A 14723-nucleotide genomic window follows, 5' to 3' on the forward strand; every position below is an offset into this window, starting at 1 on the left:
GGAAGGAGCAGGTTCCCTGCAAGCAGGGAGCCTGATGCTGGGCTTGATCACAGGACCCTGCTCAAAGGCAGACACTAGCTGACTGAGCCACCCGGTGCTCCTCAAACATCATATTTATACTTACTTAGATTTAAATTTATTTTTCCAAATGATTCATTTTTTTAGATTTTATTTATTTATTTGACAGAAACACAGTGAGAGAGGGAACACAAGCATGAGGAGTGGGAGAGGGAGAAGCAGGCTTCCAGCTGAGCAGGAAGCCTGATGCAGGGCTTGATCCCAGGACCAAAGGATCAATCCTGGGATCATGACCTGAGCCAAAGGCAGACACTTAATGACTGAGCCACCCAGGTGCCCCTAAAATTTTCTTTTTAAATTGTCCAAATTGGTACTTATTGCTTGCACGTAGTATCCCAAATATTTGAAGTCTTTTTTTTTTTTTAAAGATTTAATTTATTTGACAGAGATTGCAAGTAGGTAGAGAGGCAGGCAGAGAGAGAGGTGGGGGAAGCAGGCTCCCTGCTGAGCAGAGCCCATGACCTGAGCTGAAGGCAGAGACTTAACCCACTGAGCCACCCAGGTGCCCCCCAAATATTTGAAGTTTTAAATTCTAATTTTATTTCTTTATCAAATATTTGTAGTTTTGTGTAGCTGTTCATTGTTATGTTCCTTTTACAGCAGGCTTTTAAAAAAAAACGCTGGCTTCCAGCACAACAGGACTGTGTGTGTGTGTGTGTGTGTGTGTGAGTGAGAGAGAGAGAGAGAGGGAGAGAGATGTTTTCAGAAAGAAAATGGTTTAGGTTTCAAAATTCCCAAGGGAATTGTTATAAAACAACAGTGAGGAGAAAAAACTCAGCATGATTTAAATACCTTGACGTGATTCTTTTTTAATTTAAATTTTTCCTGCTAGGTCTTTTATTTCCCAAACAATAGACTGCTCTGCTCTTCATGAACTACTTTAGGCTAGAGAACACAACCAAGTTTCTTTTTTCTTTTGTAGTTTAAGCTTTTTTTTTTTTCCTTCTTTCCCTTTTCAGGTACCTAATTAAATAGAGCCCCTCGAGTTCATTTTCACCAGGGATTCAAGTAAAACTCTTCCAGCCATCTGATTCTTATACCAGGTCCCAGATAAGAGGTGGCAGGGAAAGTAGCAGTGAGCAGTGGAAGAATGTGTTCATCTCCGTCTCAAGGTGGTGCTGGGCGGAGAGCCCTCCCTGTGGCTTAAGCAAGGATGTGGGAAGGGGCTGGGGGTGCTGGGGTTCAAGAGCCCAGACTCCAGTAGGCTTCCCGGGTTTAAATCTCCGCTTTGTTTTCCTTTTCCTTTTCCAGCTTTATGAATCTCAGTTTCTCACCCTTTATTTGCTGTGTACCCGTGGGCAAGTCACTTAAGCCTTTTAAACTTCAGGTTCAGCTGTACAATGGGAATTAAGAATTAGTATCTGCTGCGTGGGGTTTTGAGGGTGCAGTCAGAAGGTCACGTGGAGCCCACAGCAGGATGCCAGGCACACACGCTTGCCCAGTCAGGTGGCCAGTAACAATCTTTATTTTATTAGCGTTCTCAGTACTTATGTATGTATGACTCACTCTGCTCTTTTTTTTTTTTAAGATTTTATTTATTTATTTGACAGAGATCACAAGTAGGCAGAGAGGCAGGTAGAGAGAGAGGGGGAAGCAGCGTCCCCGCTGAGCAGAGAGCCGGATGTAGGGCTGGATCCCGGGACCCCAAGATCATGACTGAGCCGAAGGCAGAGGTTTAACCCACTGAGCCACCCAGGCACCCCACTCTGCTCTTTTAATATACATTTAGTAGCACTGGCATTAGCTGTGTTAAAACTCTCCTTTACTATATATTTGAGTTTGCAAAAATTTAAATCGACCTGGTAAAAACCACTATAAACAAAGTCAAATGACAAATAGGTCAAGGGCTGTATTTGCAATGCATAATGTAGACAAAGGGTTCATTTCCTAATATATAAAGAACTACTACTCAATTAAAAAAACGAACAGTTGTAAAGCTTTTTATGGTGATATTTTTCCATTTAACGGTGCTACAGATTTCGTGTCATGAATACATATACTCAGAGTAAAACAGGAAAACCCTAGGTTGGAGGGGGCTCGGGACACATATAGCCAAAGAAATGTCCATGAGCGTGTAAACAGACCTGAAATTTTTGTTTGTGTTTCCCCATAAAGTAGCTCCCTCTCAGAAATGTTCTCTTGCTGTCTGCAGTACCCTCCTGTGTACCCTGTCACCCATGATTTTCTCATCTCCTTTTCCTGGCTCCCCTGCATCCAGAAAGTCACAGAGTCTTTTCTGGGTTTCATTCAGAGTAGTTCACAACTGCTCCAATCTTTTCAAGCATGCCACTACTATCTTAGTCAAAAAGATACTCAGTACCTCGCAGGACTGCTGGTTTCCCTTACTTTCCCTTGTCCCTCCTCCAGGCGCCACAGTATACCACACCCAGATAAGTTTCCCTAAGACAGTTTTTGTTTCCGCCCACCAACCTGCTCAGAAACCTTCAGCGGTTCCCTACCATCTAGAATGGAGTCTGCCTTCTGAACCGACCCTCAGGGTCCTTTCTTGTGATTCATTGTTCTGTCTCTAGCCTTACTGAGTCTTTTTCACTATGACTCTTTAGGGACCCTCTAAACACTTAACCTGGTCGGCATGGCCTGGCCCACTCTGCCCATTTCTGCTTTTAGGCTGCCCAGCTCGGCTCCGACTCCTCCAGCCCACTGGCTGTCCTCCGTGCCTCCCACGCCCATTGTTTTCTTGCCTCGCTGCATGTGTTAGTTGTCTGGACCTCCCCTCTCACGTTTAACCTCTGGCCCCTATGTTGTTTTAGGTAAACCTTTTCTTTCTTTCTTTTTTTTTTTTTTTTTAAGGTAAACCTTTTCATTGAAGTAGAACATAATCCAGAAGTGCCCAGATCACAAAGTAGATCAGTAACTTTTCACAAGGTGAACACACCCATGTCATCCACATTCCTTTCTTCTGATTCATACCCTGCCTCCCTAACTAGATGGTAAGCCCTTGAGAGACAGAACTACATCGTGTGCCTTTGTGTGAAAATGCATCAAATCAGGTGCTCAGCGACATTCCAGATCAGGAATTTGAGCTAAGAAAGGGATCTAGGAGGGTGCCGGGGTGGCTCAGTGGGTTGGGCCTCAGCCTTCGGCTCAGGTCATGATCTCAGGGTCCTGGGATCGGGCTTTGCATCAGGCTCCCTGCTCGGCGGGGAGCCTGTTTCTCCCTTTCCCACTCCCCCTGCTTGTCTCTTTCTCTGTAAAATAACTAAAGTCTTCCAAAAAAAAAAAAAATTAAAAAAAAAAAAAGGGATCTAGGCTTTAACAGATAAGAAACACATAGAAGGGGTGCCTGGGTGGCTCAGTCAGTCAAGCGTCTGCCTTCTGCTCCGGTCATGATCCCAGGGTCCTGGGATCGAGTCCCATATAGGCTTCTTGCTCAGTGGGGAGCCTGCCTCTCCCTCTGCCTGCTGTTCACTCTGCTTATGCTATCTCTCTCTCTCTCTGACAAATAAATTAAAAAAATATTTTTTTAAAAAAAGAAACACTAATTTAAAGGATTATGTGAAATTTCCATTACTAACAGCAAATTCTTTCTTGACAACTAGTTAGAGTTGAGATATGATTAGAGAGAATATAATTTGGTGAGTCTGTTCAAGGGTTTCTAGGCAGTGACCTATAAGTAAGACCTTCAAATCCAATCTGAACAAGCCCATGTCATAGCTTTCACTTTTCAGATAAGGTATGCAGACACATAACAACGTTAGTTTTCATTGTCATTCTCTCCAGCAAATATTTATTGACCATACACAGTCTACTAGGTATGGTTGCAGCGTATGTTAGTATTCAGCTGTGAATAACACACAAGATTGTTCCTCTATATAGAGCTCGTATTTTAATGAGTCACTAGAAATAATTGATAGAACTGAAAGAAAGGCTTTAAGACTGAAGGTACACAACAAGGCCTAAATAGGAGAACGGTGAAAATGGTTATGAAATCCTCATCAACATACAGAGGGAACAAGAGCATGGAGATAGGAGGGGCTCAAGGACGATCAGCCCCACTCTAGGGACATCTGGTAAGAAATCCTTTTGGGACATTACCAAAGGTACGAAAGACGGAGGCAACTCAGAAAGGTAAAATAAGTCCAGAGTTAAGGAGAGCAGAGAGATTTCAAAACCATCATAGGAAATACTTAATTTTCAGCAGGGCCTTACAGTTTACAAGGAAGGGACTTTGACTTGTTCATCCCACCAGATCTTGGCCACTCTGATCACGTTCGCATAGTCATGCAGCTCCTATGGGCCGGCCGTGAGTGTAGACCGACTGCCGAACTCTTCCCCAGGCTGCTCTTATCACCGTTTTTCCTGTTTACTTTAAACCTCAAGCATGAGGAGCTCGTTGGCTGTCATGCCGTGCAGAGGTTGTCCACATAAGGCAAAGTGAGGTCAGGCACATCGTTTGGCAGCCCCTCACCGTGGCTCTGTTACTTGGAAACCTAGGCACAGGGGATGGACGGTAGAGGACCCCTAGGCTGCTAATCCTGAAACAGTAACTTGTTGAAAGTATTATGAGTTCCCTTTTTGTTCTGTTTTGTCTTGTCTTTTATTGCCCTTTTGGTTATATCTTTTTTGAACCTACAAGGCTTCAGTTTGCAAAGCTTTTGCAAAGCTATCAATCTGCCAGTCTTGTTGACGTGGCTTTCACTTCGAATTAAGGTTCAACAAAGGGATTAGCAGATAACCATTCCAGGCTGTGTTTCTTTACACAAAAGGGTGGATATGGTTTGAACAGGCTGCCAAAGCCAGGAAGAGAAGTTAATTGCGTAAATCAATGCAGCCAAGAGCTGATCACCTTTCTGAAAGACAAGACCATGCAGCATACAACCTCTAAATAGATCTTTGGGGTCAAGTTGATGTCATGTGGAAGAATCAATATTTACTGGGCTTTATAAAGTTAGCCTTAATGAACCCCAGGCATTTTGCTAGGCCGCTAATTGCAGGAAGAGGGAAGGTGACAGTGGCTGAAGTCCATGGCTATGGAGCTTGTGTAAAAATAAGTGTAGAGACAGTCACTTGCTTTTGTGCAAAGGAACCAACCTAGATTCCACCCAAGCATTTCTTGGGTATGTGTATGGAAAGGCTGGCTTTCTTGGGATTTTACTGACATTTTAAGAAACGGCACTCTTGCATCCTAACAGAAGAACATAAGCCCTTTACACTTCGACACCGTTATCTAAGCAGTTAACTTTCTGAGATGAGTTTTGTTTTTTTTTTAAGATTTTATTTATTTATTTGACAGAGAGCACAAGCAGGGAGAGTGGCAGGCAGAGGGAGAGGGAAAAGCAGACTCCCTCCTGAGCAAGGAGCCCGAATCAGGACTCGATCCCAGGACCCTGGGATCATGACCTGAACTGAAGGCAGACGCCTGACCAACCGAGTCATCCAGGCACCCATCTGAGATGCGCCCTGATGTCGTTTTGGATTCTGCCTTATAAATGTGCTAATCACGAGGGCAGGTCCCTCTCAGAGTGTAGCTCATCCCTCCATCTGACACACTTGAAAGCTTTTAAAGTAAAGAATTGTAGTAAAGAGCGTTTACTTTAGGATGCTGGCTTCAGTCCAAGTTGAGTAAAAGGTTTTTTGATAAATATTATCATTTGCATGTGTGATATCGTCCAGTAGAAGGCTGTTTGGTATGCCTGAATGTTCTGGATTCCTCTCTGGGTTGGCAGAATCACTGGTGGGTTAGGAGCCTTATCTTCTATTTATTTTAATGGGCGCTTCTACTACATGTTGTTGACTAGGTAGAGGAATGCAATCAAATTTTGTCCTGGCTGTAACAAAATACTGACCCTGTAGAGTCAGGAACTGAAAGTCGTCAAGCAGCTTTGTTAGGTGTTGTGACTCAGAGTGTAGCCCCAGGATGTTTGTTACAAGCTCTTGGTCATGGGTGCTTAGTAGATAAATTTTGGAATTGACCTTTCAGCCCTCTTTCCTTAGTGTCTTTCATCAATGGAGGCTTTAAAATGCACCAGAGAGAAGAGCTTCTGTTCTCTTCTCTCTCCCACTCCTGTCCCTTCTCTCCAGGATTGTTTCTCAGAACAAACACTGAAAAAAAGCACGAGTGTTTGTTGGGATTGTTGTAGTGTTTTTACAAGAGAATCTGATAGCTGCTATTTTCATCTGTAGTTTCCTTTGGATATTCATTGTGGGTTTGTATTCTTTCTTTTCAGCTCTTTGAGAACTTCTACTTTGGTACCCTGAAGCTCAATTCAATTCACATCTCTCAGAGGTTCACGGTAGACAGCTTTGGAAACTACGCTTCCTGTGGGCAAATTGACTTCTCCTGAGGTGGATCTTGGGAAGTGCTAGAAGTTGAACATCCTCACCGGTACCGAGGGAAAATACCTCTGTTTGAATTACCAAAGAGGGAGGGAGAAATTTGAATGGTGACTTTCCTGGGTGGCTCCCCGCACAAACCATGGTTTCTCATGGTTGTCCCCAGTCCTCAAACTGTAGGTCAGCTAAGGTGGCTGCGGGCACAAGGTGGTGTAACCCGTGGCTTGTTCGTCTTTCACAGGGTCTGCCTTTCTTTCTGAAGCTCTTCTCTGGAAATGTACGTCTCAAGCCCGTTGGAGCTGAGATTCACGTTATTTCTCATACACCTACGGATTTTGCTACAGCCATTAAACTCTTTCATAGTAGTACTTTAAAAGAGAATTAAAGACCTGGTTTTGTTACTCTCTCCACCTAAATCAAATGTCTGCAGTTTTTAGAAGGTTTGATTTTTACTTCCCTTTAGACCTAAACTTTTTTTTATTTTATTCTTTTTATTTATTTATTTATTTATTTTTAAGATTTTATTTATTCACCAGAGAGAGAGAGAGAGTACACACAAGCAGGCAGAGAGGCAGGCAGAGGCAGAAGGAGAAGCAGGCTCCCTGCCGGGCAAGGAGCCCAATGTGGGACTCGATCCCAGGACTCTGGGATCATGACCTGAGCCGAAGGCAGCGGCTTAACCAACTAAGCCACCCAGGCGTCCCCCTAAACTTTTTTTTAAAGATTTTATTATTTATTTTTTTTAAAGATTTTATTTATTTATTTGACCGAGAGAGATCACAAGTAGGCATAGAGGTGGGCAGAGAGAGAGAGAGAGAGAGGAGGAAGCAGGCTCCCCACCGAGCAGAGAGCTTGACTTGGGGCTCGATCCCAGGACCCTGAGATCATGACCTGAGCCAAAGGCAGAGACTTAACCCACTGAGCCACCCAGGCGCCCTGAAGATTTTATTTATTTTAGAGAGAGAGCAAGCAGGGCAGAGGGCAGAGGGATAGGGAGAGAGAAAACCCAAGTAGACTCTGCGCTGAGCACGAAGTCCAGTCTCAATGACCCTGAGATCATGACCTGAGGTGAAATCAGAAGTCAGACACTTAATCCACTGAGCTACCCTGGCATCCCTGTACCTTAACTTTTTTTTTTTTTTTAAGATTTTATTTATTTATTGGACAGAAAGAGAGACAGGGAGAGAGGGAACACAGGCAGGGGGAGTGGGAGAGGGAGAAGCAGACTCGCTGCTGAGCAGTGAGCCTGATGAGGGGCTCGATCCCAGGACCCCAGGATCACAACCTGAGCCGAAGGCAGATGCTCAACTAGTTGGGCCACCCAGGTTCCCCTGTACCTTAACTTTTAATCACAACCCAGAAGTTCCTTTTTAATATGGTAAAAACCACACAACATATGGTTTACCATTTTAACCATTTGTTACTGTCCAGTTCCGCACTGTTACATGTCCTCACATTGTTCTGAAACATCTCCAGAACTTTCCCATCTTGCAAATCTGAAACTATACCCATTAACAACTCTCCATTTCCTTCTCTCCCAGGTCCCTGGCAACCACCCTTCTACTTTCTCTATGAATTTGACTACTTTGGATACCCCATGGAAGTGGGATCATATAGTATTTGTCTTTTTGTGACTGGCTTACTGCACTTTAGCAAAACATCCTCAAGGTTTATCCATGTTGTAGCACTTGTCAGAATTCCCTCCCTTTTAAAAAGGCCGAATGATATTCCTCTGTACATGTACACCACATTTGGTTTATCTCTTCAGCCACGACTAGGCTCTTGGGTTCCTTGACCCCTTGGCTGTTGTGGATATAGGGCTCAGTGAACATGGGTATAGAGGGATCTCTTTGTGAATCTGCTATTAGTTCCTTTACTGCTCAGAATTTTACCTTTAGCAAAATAAAGTTTTTATCTTTTACTTTGGTCTGTCCTCTTCTGAACTTTTTATGTGTGTTAGGTTCCCATTCCTTACCTTCCCCTACCCTCCAGGCTTCCCAGGCCCCTGATGGCATTATGGCATCATGGCTCTTTTATATTTCCTTCAGGGCAGCAGCAGTAGAAACAGTGAGGATAGGGGCAGGAGGATGCGGGGTTCCCTGAGACAAGGGCAGCTGCAGAAGCTCCTTTTTCCTTGCTGGAGACCAGTGGGTGGAGGGGGCTTGCAGCACAGCTTCCCTGACCCATCAGTCCCGCCACATGCTCTGCTGGGGAGCTCTGGCCTCGGGCTCACCCTCAGCTCCTCCTATTCACATCCCTCTTCCTCCATGTCCCCTCTTTGTCTTCCCTTCATTCCTTACTCTTACTTTGATTCTCTCCATTTGAGAAGTCTCCTTCTGAACCCTGTGCATTAAGGCCGCCACACAGTAAGGGCTCTGTGTACCGCTTGGATTTGTTCCTCAGTGTCACTGCACAGATCATTTGTGAATAAATGAATTTCCTAAGCCACTGTGTTTTTCTCTAGTATTATTGCACAGTTTTAGCTTGACCCCCTTTGTCGGGGCGTGTTGGGACACCATGCTGCCCTCACGGACGCCCTAGCATCGCTGTATCATTCATCTGGAGCTTACATAGGAGTACCTGCAGGTGGTTTCTCCCCCAGATGCTTTCTTCTAGGAACGTTCGTTTTTTATTTTTATTTAAGTTGAGGTTTTACCTCATTTACTGCCAGAGGTTAGATGGCATGTGAGGAGGAGTGCTCCAAGGGATCATACTGAAAAGTAGAGCTTGGTGTCCTCATCTCATCCCAGCACTTCTCTCTGACTGGTTTCTTTCCGACACCTGCCGCCCGGCAGCCTTGGCCCCCAGGAAGTAAAGATGTCTTATTTTCAATGTCAGAGATGTATGACCCATGTTTCCAGTAAATCTTTTTTTTAAGTTTTATCTTTGGAAGATGTAACCTTGTATATCCTAAATTCTTTTTTTTTTTTTAAGATTTTATTTATTTATTTGATAGAGAGATCACAAGTAGGCAGAGAGGCAGGCAGAGGGAGAGGGAGAAGTGGGCTCTCCACCAAGCAGGGAGCCCGACGTGGGGCTCGATCCCAGGACCCTGAGATCATGACCTGAGCCAAAGGCAGAGGCTTAACCCACTGAGCTAACCAGGCATCCCCCAAATCCTAAATTCTTAATAGAATTTAGAGGTAACTGCATTTAAGGACCTATTGTATTACTAAGTAATTTTTCACAAGTAGTTTACCTTTTTCACTCTCCTTTTCTCACGACTCTACAGTGGGTTTTTCCAGAGGCTACATGACTTAGCGACATCTTCACTCTGATGGTTAATGGAGCATGTACTTCGGTATTTTTGTGTTTCCTAGAACCTTGTAAGTTGTAATTTTCTAAGATTCGGGATCCCCTCCTGCCAACTTGTAGTGGGGTACATGTTGGAAGATTTGCTACTTGTGTTTATAAACAAATCTCCTTTAATAATATCACTTAGCAATTCATTCTGCACTGAAATAAAATTAAATCGCAGCTCCCATCATTCCCAGGCGGTTTTTTGAGACACTGACTTTACCATCAGCTCCTTGAAGAGCAGGAGGGAAAAAGGCCTCTCACTGCAATTATCACACAAGATCTGTATTGTTACATAAGAGACTTCGTCACAGGAGAATAATCTTGATTTTTTGGGAGGGGACACAAGGAGTTAGTCCCGGACAAACTCCATACCCATGGTGGAAACATGTGGAAGTCACTTTTTGTGGTGGTTATGTTTAAGTGAGCTCCAGAATTTACTAGAGTGGACACTGCTGAGAATTCAGCTTCGTAAAGACCCAAAGCTTGTTCTGATTCACTCCTGCACTGTGCTCTCTCCCTGGAGCGGAAGGGAACCCCACAGCACCAGGGTGCTAAGCGAGGAACGCCTCTCAGATGCTCCCTTGATGCCTCCAGGGAACCTGGATACGCCAGAACACCACAGGCGAGAGGATGGGCTGCCGTCGGGGCTGTTTTTATTGATAGCTTTCTTGTTGTTAATAAAGTGTTTTTTTTTTTTAATTTTAAAAATTTATTTGACAGAGATCACAAGTAGGCAGAGAAGCAGGCAAAGAGAGAGTGGGGTGGGAAACAGGCTCCCTGCTGAGCAGAGAGCCCGATGTAGGGCTCTGTCCCAGGACCCTGAGACTGTGACCTGAGCCAAAGGCAGAAGCTTAACCCACTGAGCCACCCAGGACAGACACACAGAGAGAGAAATCACAAGTAGGCAGAGAGGCAGGCAGAGAGAGAGGGGGAAGCAGGCTCTCCGCTGAGCAGAGAGCCCGATGTGGGACTCGATCCCAGGAACCTGAGATCATGACCCGAGCTGAAGGCAGAGGCCTAACCCACTGAGCCACGCAGGTGCCCTAAAGTGTTCTTTTAAACAGAAGATCACATATGCTCACCTTGTGGCAGGTCATCAGGTGTACCCTTTAGGCTTTGTGTTCTTTTCAGTGTGTATTTTATACTTCAGTTTAGATGGTGGTTTAAAAACAGATTTCAGGGGTGCCTGGGTGGTTCAGTGGGTTAAGCCTCTGCCTTCGGCTCAGGTCATGATCTCAGGGTCCTGGGATCGAGTCCCACATCGGGCTCTCTGCTCAGTGGGGAGCCTGCTTCTTCCTCTCTTTCTCTCTCTCTGCCTGCCTTTCTGCCTACTTGTGATCTCTCTCTGTCAAATAAATAAATAAATTCTTTAAAAAAAAGAAATAAAAAACATTTCATCAATCAGAGGTTACTACTCCCTGTGCATTTGAGCACATATCATATCGAATTGTTAGATAATGTCTCACAAATAACAGCTAATATTTGCAGAATGCTCACATTTGTAATTTGTGTATTAACTTATTTTTTTTTTAAGATTTCATTTATTTGAGAGATCACATGCAAGCAGTGGGGGGGAGGGGGGCAGAGAGAGAATCTCAAGTGGATCCACCGCCCCCACCCTTCGCTGAGCAAGGAGCCCAATGCTGGGCTCGATCCCAGGACCCTGAGGTCATAACCTGAGCTGAAGTCAGCCACTTAACCGACTGAGCCACCCAGGCGCCCCGAGTATTAACTTATTAATCTTTACAACAGCCTACGTAAGTTGGTATTATCATTACCCTCATTTTATAGATTGAGGCATAAGGAGGTTAAGAGATTTACCTGAGGTCATAATAGTTTATACCACCAGTTCTTTAAATGTGGCCTCTGGACCCCTGGGAATCCCTGGGAACCTTTTAGGGCTATATGTGAGCTCCACACTGTTTTCTTAAAAATACTAAGATATGGGGTGCCTGGGTGGCTCAGTTGGTTAAGCAACAGCCTTCGGCTCAGGTCATGATCCTGGAGTCCTGGGATTGAGTCCCCATCGGGCTCCCTGCTCAGCAGAGAGTCTGCTTCTCCCTCTGACTTCTCCTCTCTTACTCTTTCTCTCTCTCTCTCTCATTCTCTCTCTCTCAAATAAATAAATAAAATCTTAAAAAAACTAAGATATTTATTTTTTTCACTGTCATTCTCTCGTGAGTATACAGTGGAGTTTTCCAGAGGCTATGTGACATGGTGACATCATCACTGTGATGGTTAATGGAATATGTGCTTGTATGTTTTTGTGTTTTCTAGAATTTTATAAGTTGGCAGGTTTATATTATAAGTAATATGTTTTTAGACATTAACTCAGTTTGCTCTCAGTATTTCTATTGTGCTCTTACTAGCTATTTTCAGTTTTATCTGCAGTTATAGGCTGAATTATATCCCTAGGAATTCATATGCTGAAGCCCTAAACCTCCTCACCACCCCCAACCCCGCCCCCAGTAGCTCAGAATGTGACTGTGTTTGGAGATAGGGCCTTTAAAGAGGTGATCAGGTAAAAATGAGGCTGAGGCTTTTAGGGATACTTCAAACCCCCGGCCTCTGAGATCCACCCCCCCCCCCCACCCCTGTCTTTCTTCTGAGAAGGTTGGTGATGACATCACCAAGGCACCTGGTGATTGGAAGGGTCTGAGGATTTTGGTGAAACTGACCATCCAGGGCAGATGAGCTCAGACTGAGGTAGTTCCTTCTGCCGCTGCCCTGATCCGTGGGCTGCAGTGTAGATGAATGCTGCCTTCGTGACATCAGCAGTGGTGTGGTGAAATGTCTGGTTAAGGACTAGAAAGGAAAATACTTCAATAAAGGGCTGTTTGACAATCAAAAGAAAAAAAGCATCAGACATGTGCGTGAATAGGGGAATGACGATATATGGCCCAGCAAGAAGGCAGCCATCTGCGAGCCAGGAAGAAAGATCTCAGGAGAAAGCAAACCTAGCAACACCTTAATCTTGGACTTCTCATCTCCAGGACTTGGAGAAAATAAACTTCTGTTGTTGAAGCCACCCCCAGTTTGTGGTATTTTGTTATGACAGTCCTAAAAAACTAGTATACTTGTTATTTTTTAAAAATATTTTATTTATTTATTTGATAGAGACACAGCAAGAGGGGAAAACAAGTAAGGGGAGTGAGAGAGGGAGAAGCAGGCCTCCCGCTGAGTGGGGAGCCCAATGTAGGACTCTATCCCAGGACCCTGGCATTATGACCTGAGCAGAAGGCTGACTAACGACTGAGCCACCCAGGTGCCCCTAATATACTTGTTATAATGCAAAAGCTAATCTGCCTGTCTTCTTTTGAACCAGACATTAAATGTAAATCAATGCCCCCTTTCTTGCTAATTTTTTTGGGAGGGGGAGTATAGCTGTGTTTTCATAAAATACATTATTTTGTTAATATGTAATGGTTTCCTTATTGCTATTTTTAAACATTTTTCACTTTTTAGGAGTCTCTGAAGATTTAAGAGGAGTTTTAGTTCACAGCAAAATTTAGGGGCAGACTTAGTTTTATTTTCAAGTACAATAGATGATATCTATGTCTATATATCTTATAGAAACAAAAGTTGTTAGGAGTCCTCAATAATTTTTTAGTGTAAAGGACCCCCGAGATGAGAAAGCTTGACAACTGCTGTGCCCTACCATACTTCTTCTAAATGGGATCGTATTACACATGATCTTCTATAACAAGCTTTTCTCATCCAGGAATATGTAGTGGGTTACCTTAGTTGTGAACAGATGCAGATCTCCATGAGTTTTAATAGCTTTGCAATAGTTCATTGTGTGTATATATGTTACGTTAACTAGCTGGTCTCTGACTAACAGACAATGAGCTGGTTTCCAGGTTTGGCTATTATAAACAATTCTGGATTGAGTATCTTTGTGCATTTTTTTTTATGCTTGTGAGGTCATCCAGAAATGAGATTTCATGGTTTTAAAGATGTTAAATTTAAGTCTCTTATTTAGAAACTAAGGTCCCTCCATTTTGTATTGCTAGGTACTAAATACAAACAGAAAAAAATGCATAAAACATACATACCATTTAACAAATACACCCAGCAGCTTTTGGGCCCCTTCACTTGAAAAGGCCAACCTAGGAATTCTCTCAAAGGTTAGGAAAACCTTTTCTTCTTTATACGTGGTAACTGTCCATTTTCTACAACTCTTTTACCTGTCATCTGGGAAATTGGATCTCTCCCCTAAATTAGCTTTGCTGTTGGACTTAACTGACAGTCCTGGACTCTTGCTGATTTGCTTCTGGCGTAAATCAGCTGACCCACCTTGAAGGTGTTGCAGAAGACCAGTCCCACTGGAGGAGCTGCCCGGGAGTGTGGGAAACATTTTGACCTTCAAAAGTCTGGAAACATCGGGGCGCCTGGGTGGCTCAGTGGGTTAAAGCCTCTGCCTTTGGCTCAGGTCATGATCCCGGGGTCCTGGGATCAAGCCCCGCCTCGAGCCCCACATCGAGCCCAGCATCGGGCTCTCTGCTCAGCAGGGAGCCTGCTTCCCCCCCCCCACCTCTCTGCCTACTTGTGATCTCTCTCTGTCAAATGAATAAATAAAATCTTTTTTAAAAAGTCTGGAAACATCCATTGTCTTATTGATGGGCATCTTGCCAGTGCCTGTCCAAACTATTGGGCAACTTTGGTAATTCTAGAAAACTAGGGACTTTATAAGATAGCACTGGAATGGGAGAGTTACGTCTAGAATCTACTTCCTCAGTACCTTGGACATACACAGTAAGTTTTGCTAAGACTAGGATTGAGATGGTGGGAAAAGATGGCAAATTTCAGGACATCTTCAGAACCACGGGGCATCAGAGCCTTCTCTTCTTGACGTGAGAAAATAACTAACATTTTTCAAATGCCCACTGTCCTACTTAGTATATAGTTTTGCATGAGTTTCACAGAATTCTTCTGAGATAGATTGTATTGTTGTTACAGATAGAAAATAGATTAGGGAACCTGCCGAGTAACACAGCAGGTAAGTGGGCTTCCACCCCCAGTCTATCTGACAAGAAACTGCTCTCCCATTA

The 14723-nt window shown here is 43.9% G+C and overlaps 1 protein-coding gene across 1 annotated transcript in view; it reads left to right on the forward strand.

The window, feature by feature from the left end:
* Positions 1 to 8294, forward strand: part of ASCC1 (activating signal cointegrator 1 complex subunit 1) — a 97485-nt gene extending 89191 nt beyond the window's left edge. Inside the window, exons 10-12 of the mRNA XM_080822446.1 lie at positions 6267 to 6424; positions 6614 to 6812; positions 7914 to 8294. Of these exons, the coding sequence (XP_080678572.1) occupies positions 6267 to 6383 (117 nt within the window). The 3' untranslated portion in view covers positions 6384 to 6424; positions 6614 to 6812; positions 7914 to 8294. The remainder of the gene's footprint in view (positions 1 to 6266; positions 6425 to 6613; positions 6813 to 7913) is intronic.
* Positions 8295 to 14723: the final 6429 nt, after the last annotated feature.

The sequence above is a fragment of the Martes martes genome (genome assembly GCF_963455335.1).
Source record: "Martes martes genome assembly, chromosome: 14".
Taxonomy (NCBI): domain Eukaryota; kingdom Metazoa; phylum Chordata; class Mammalia; order Carnivora; family Mustelidae; genus Martes; species Martes martes.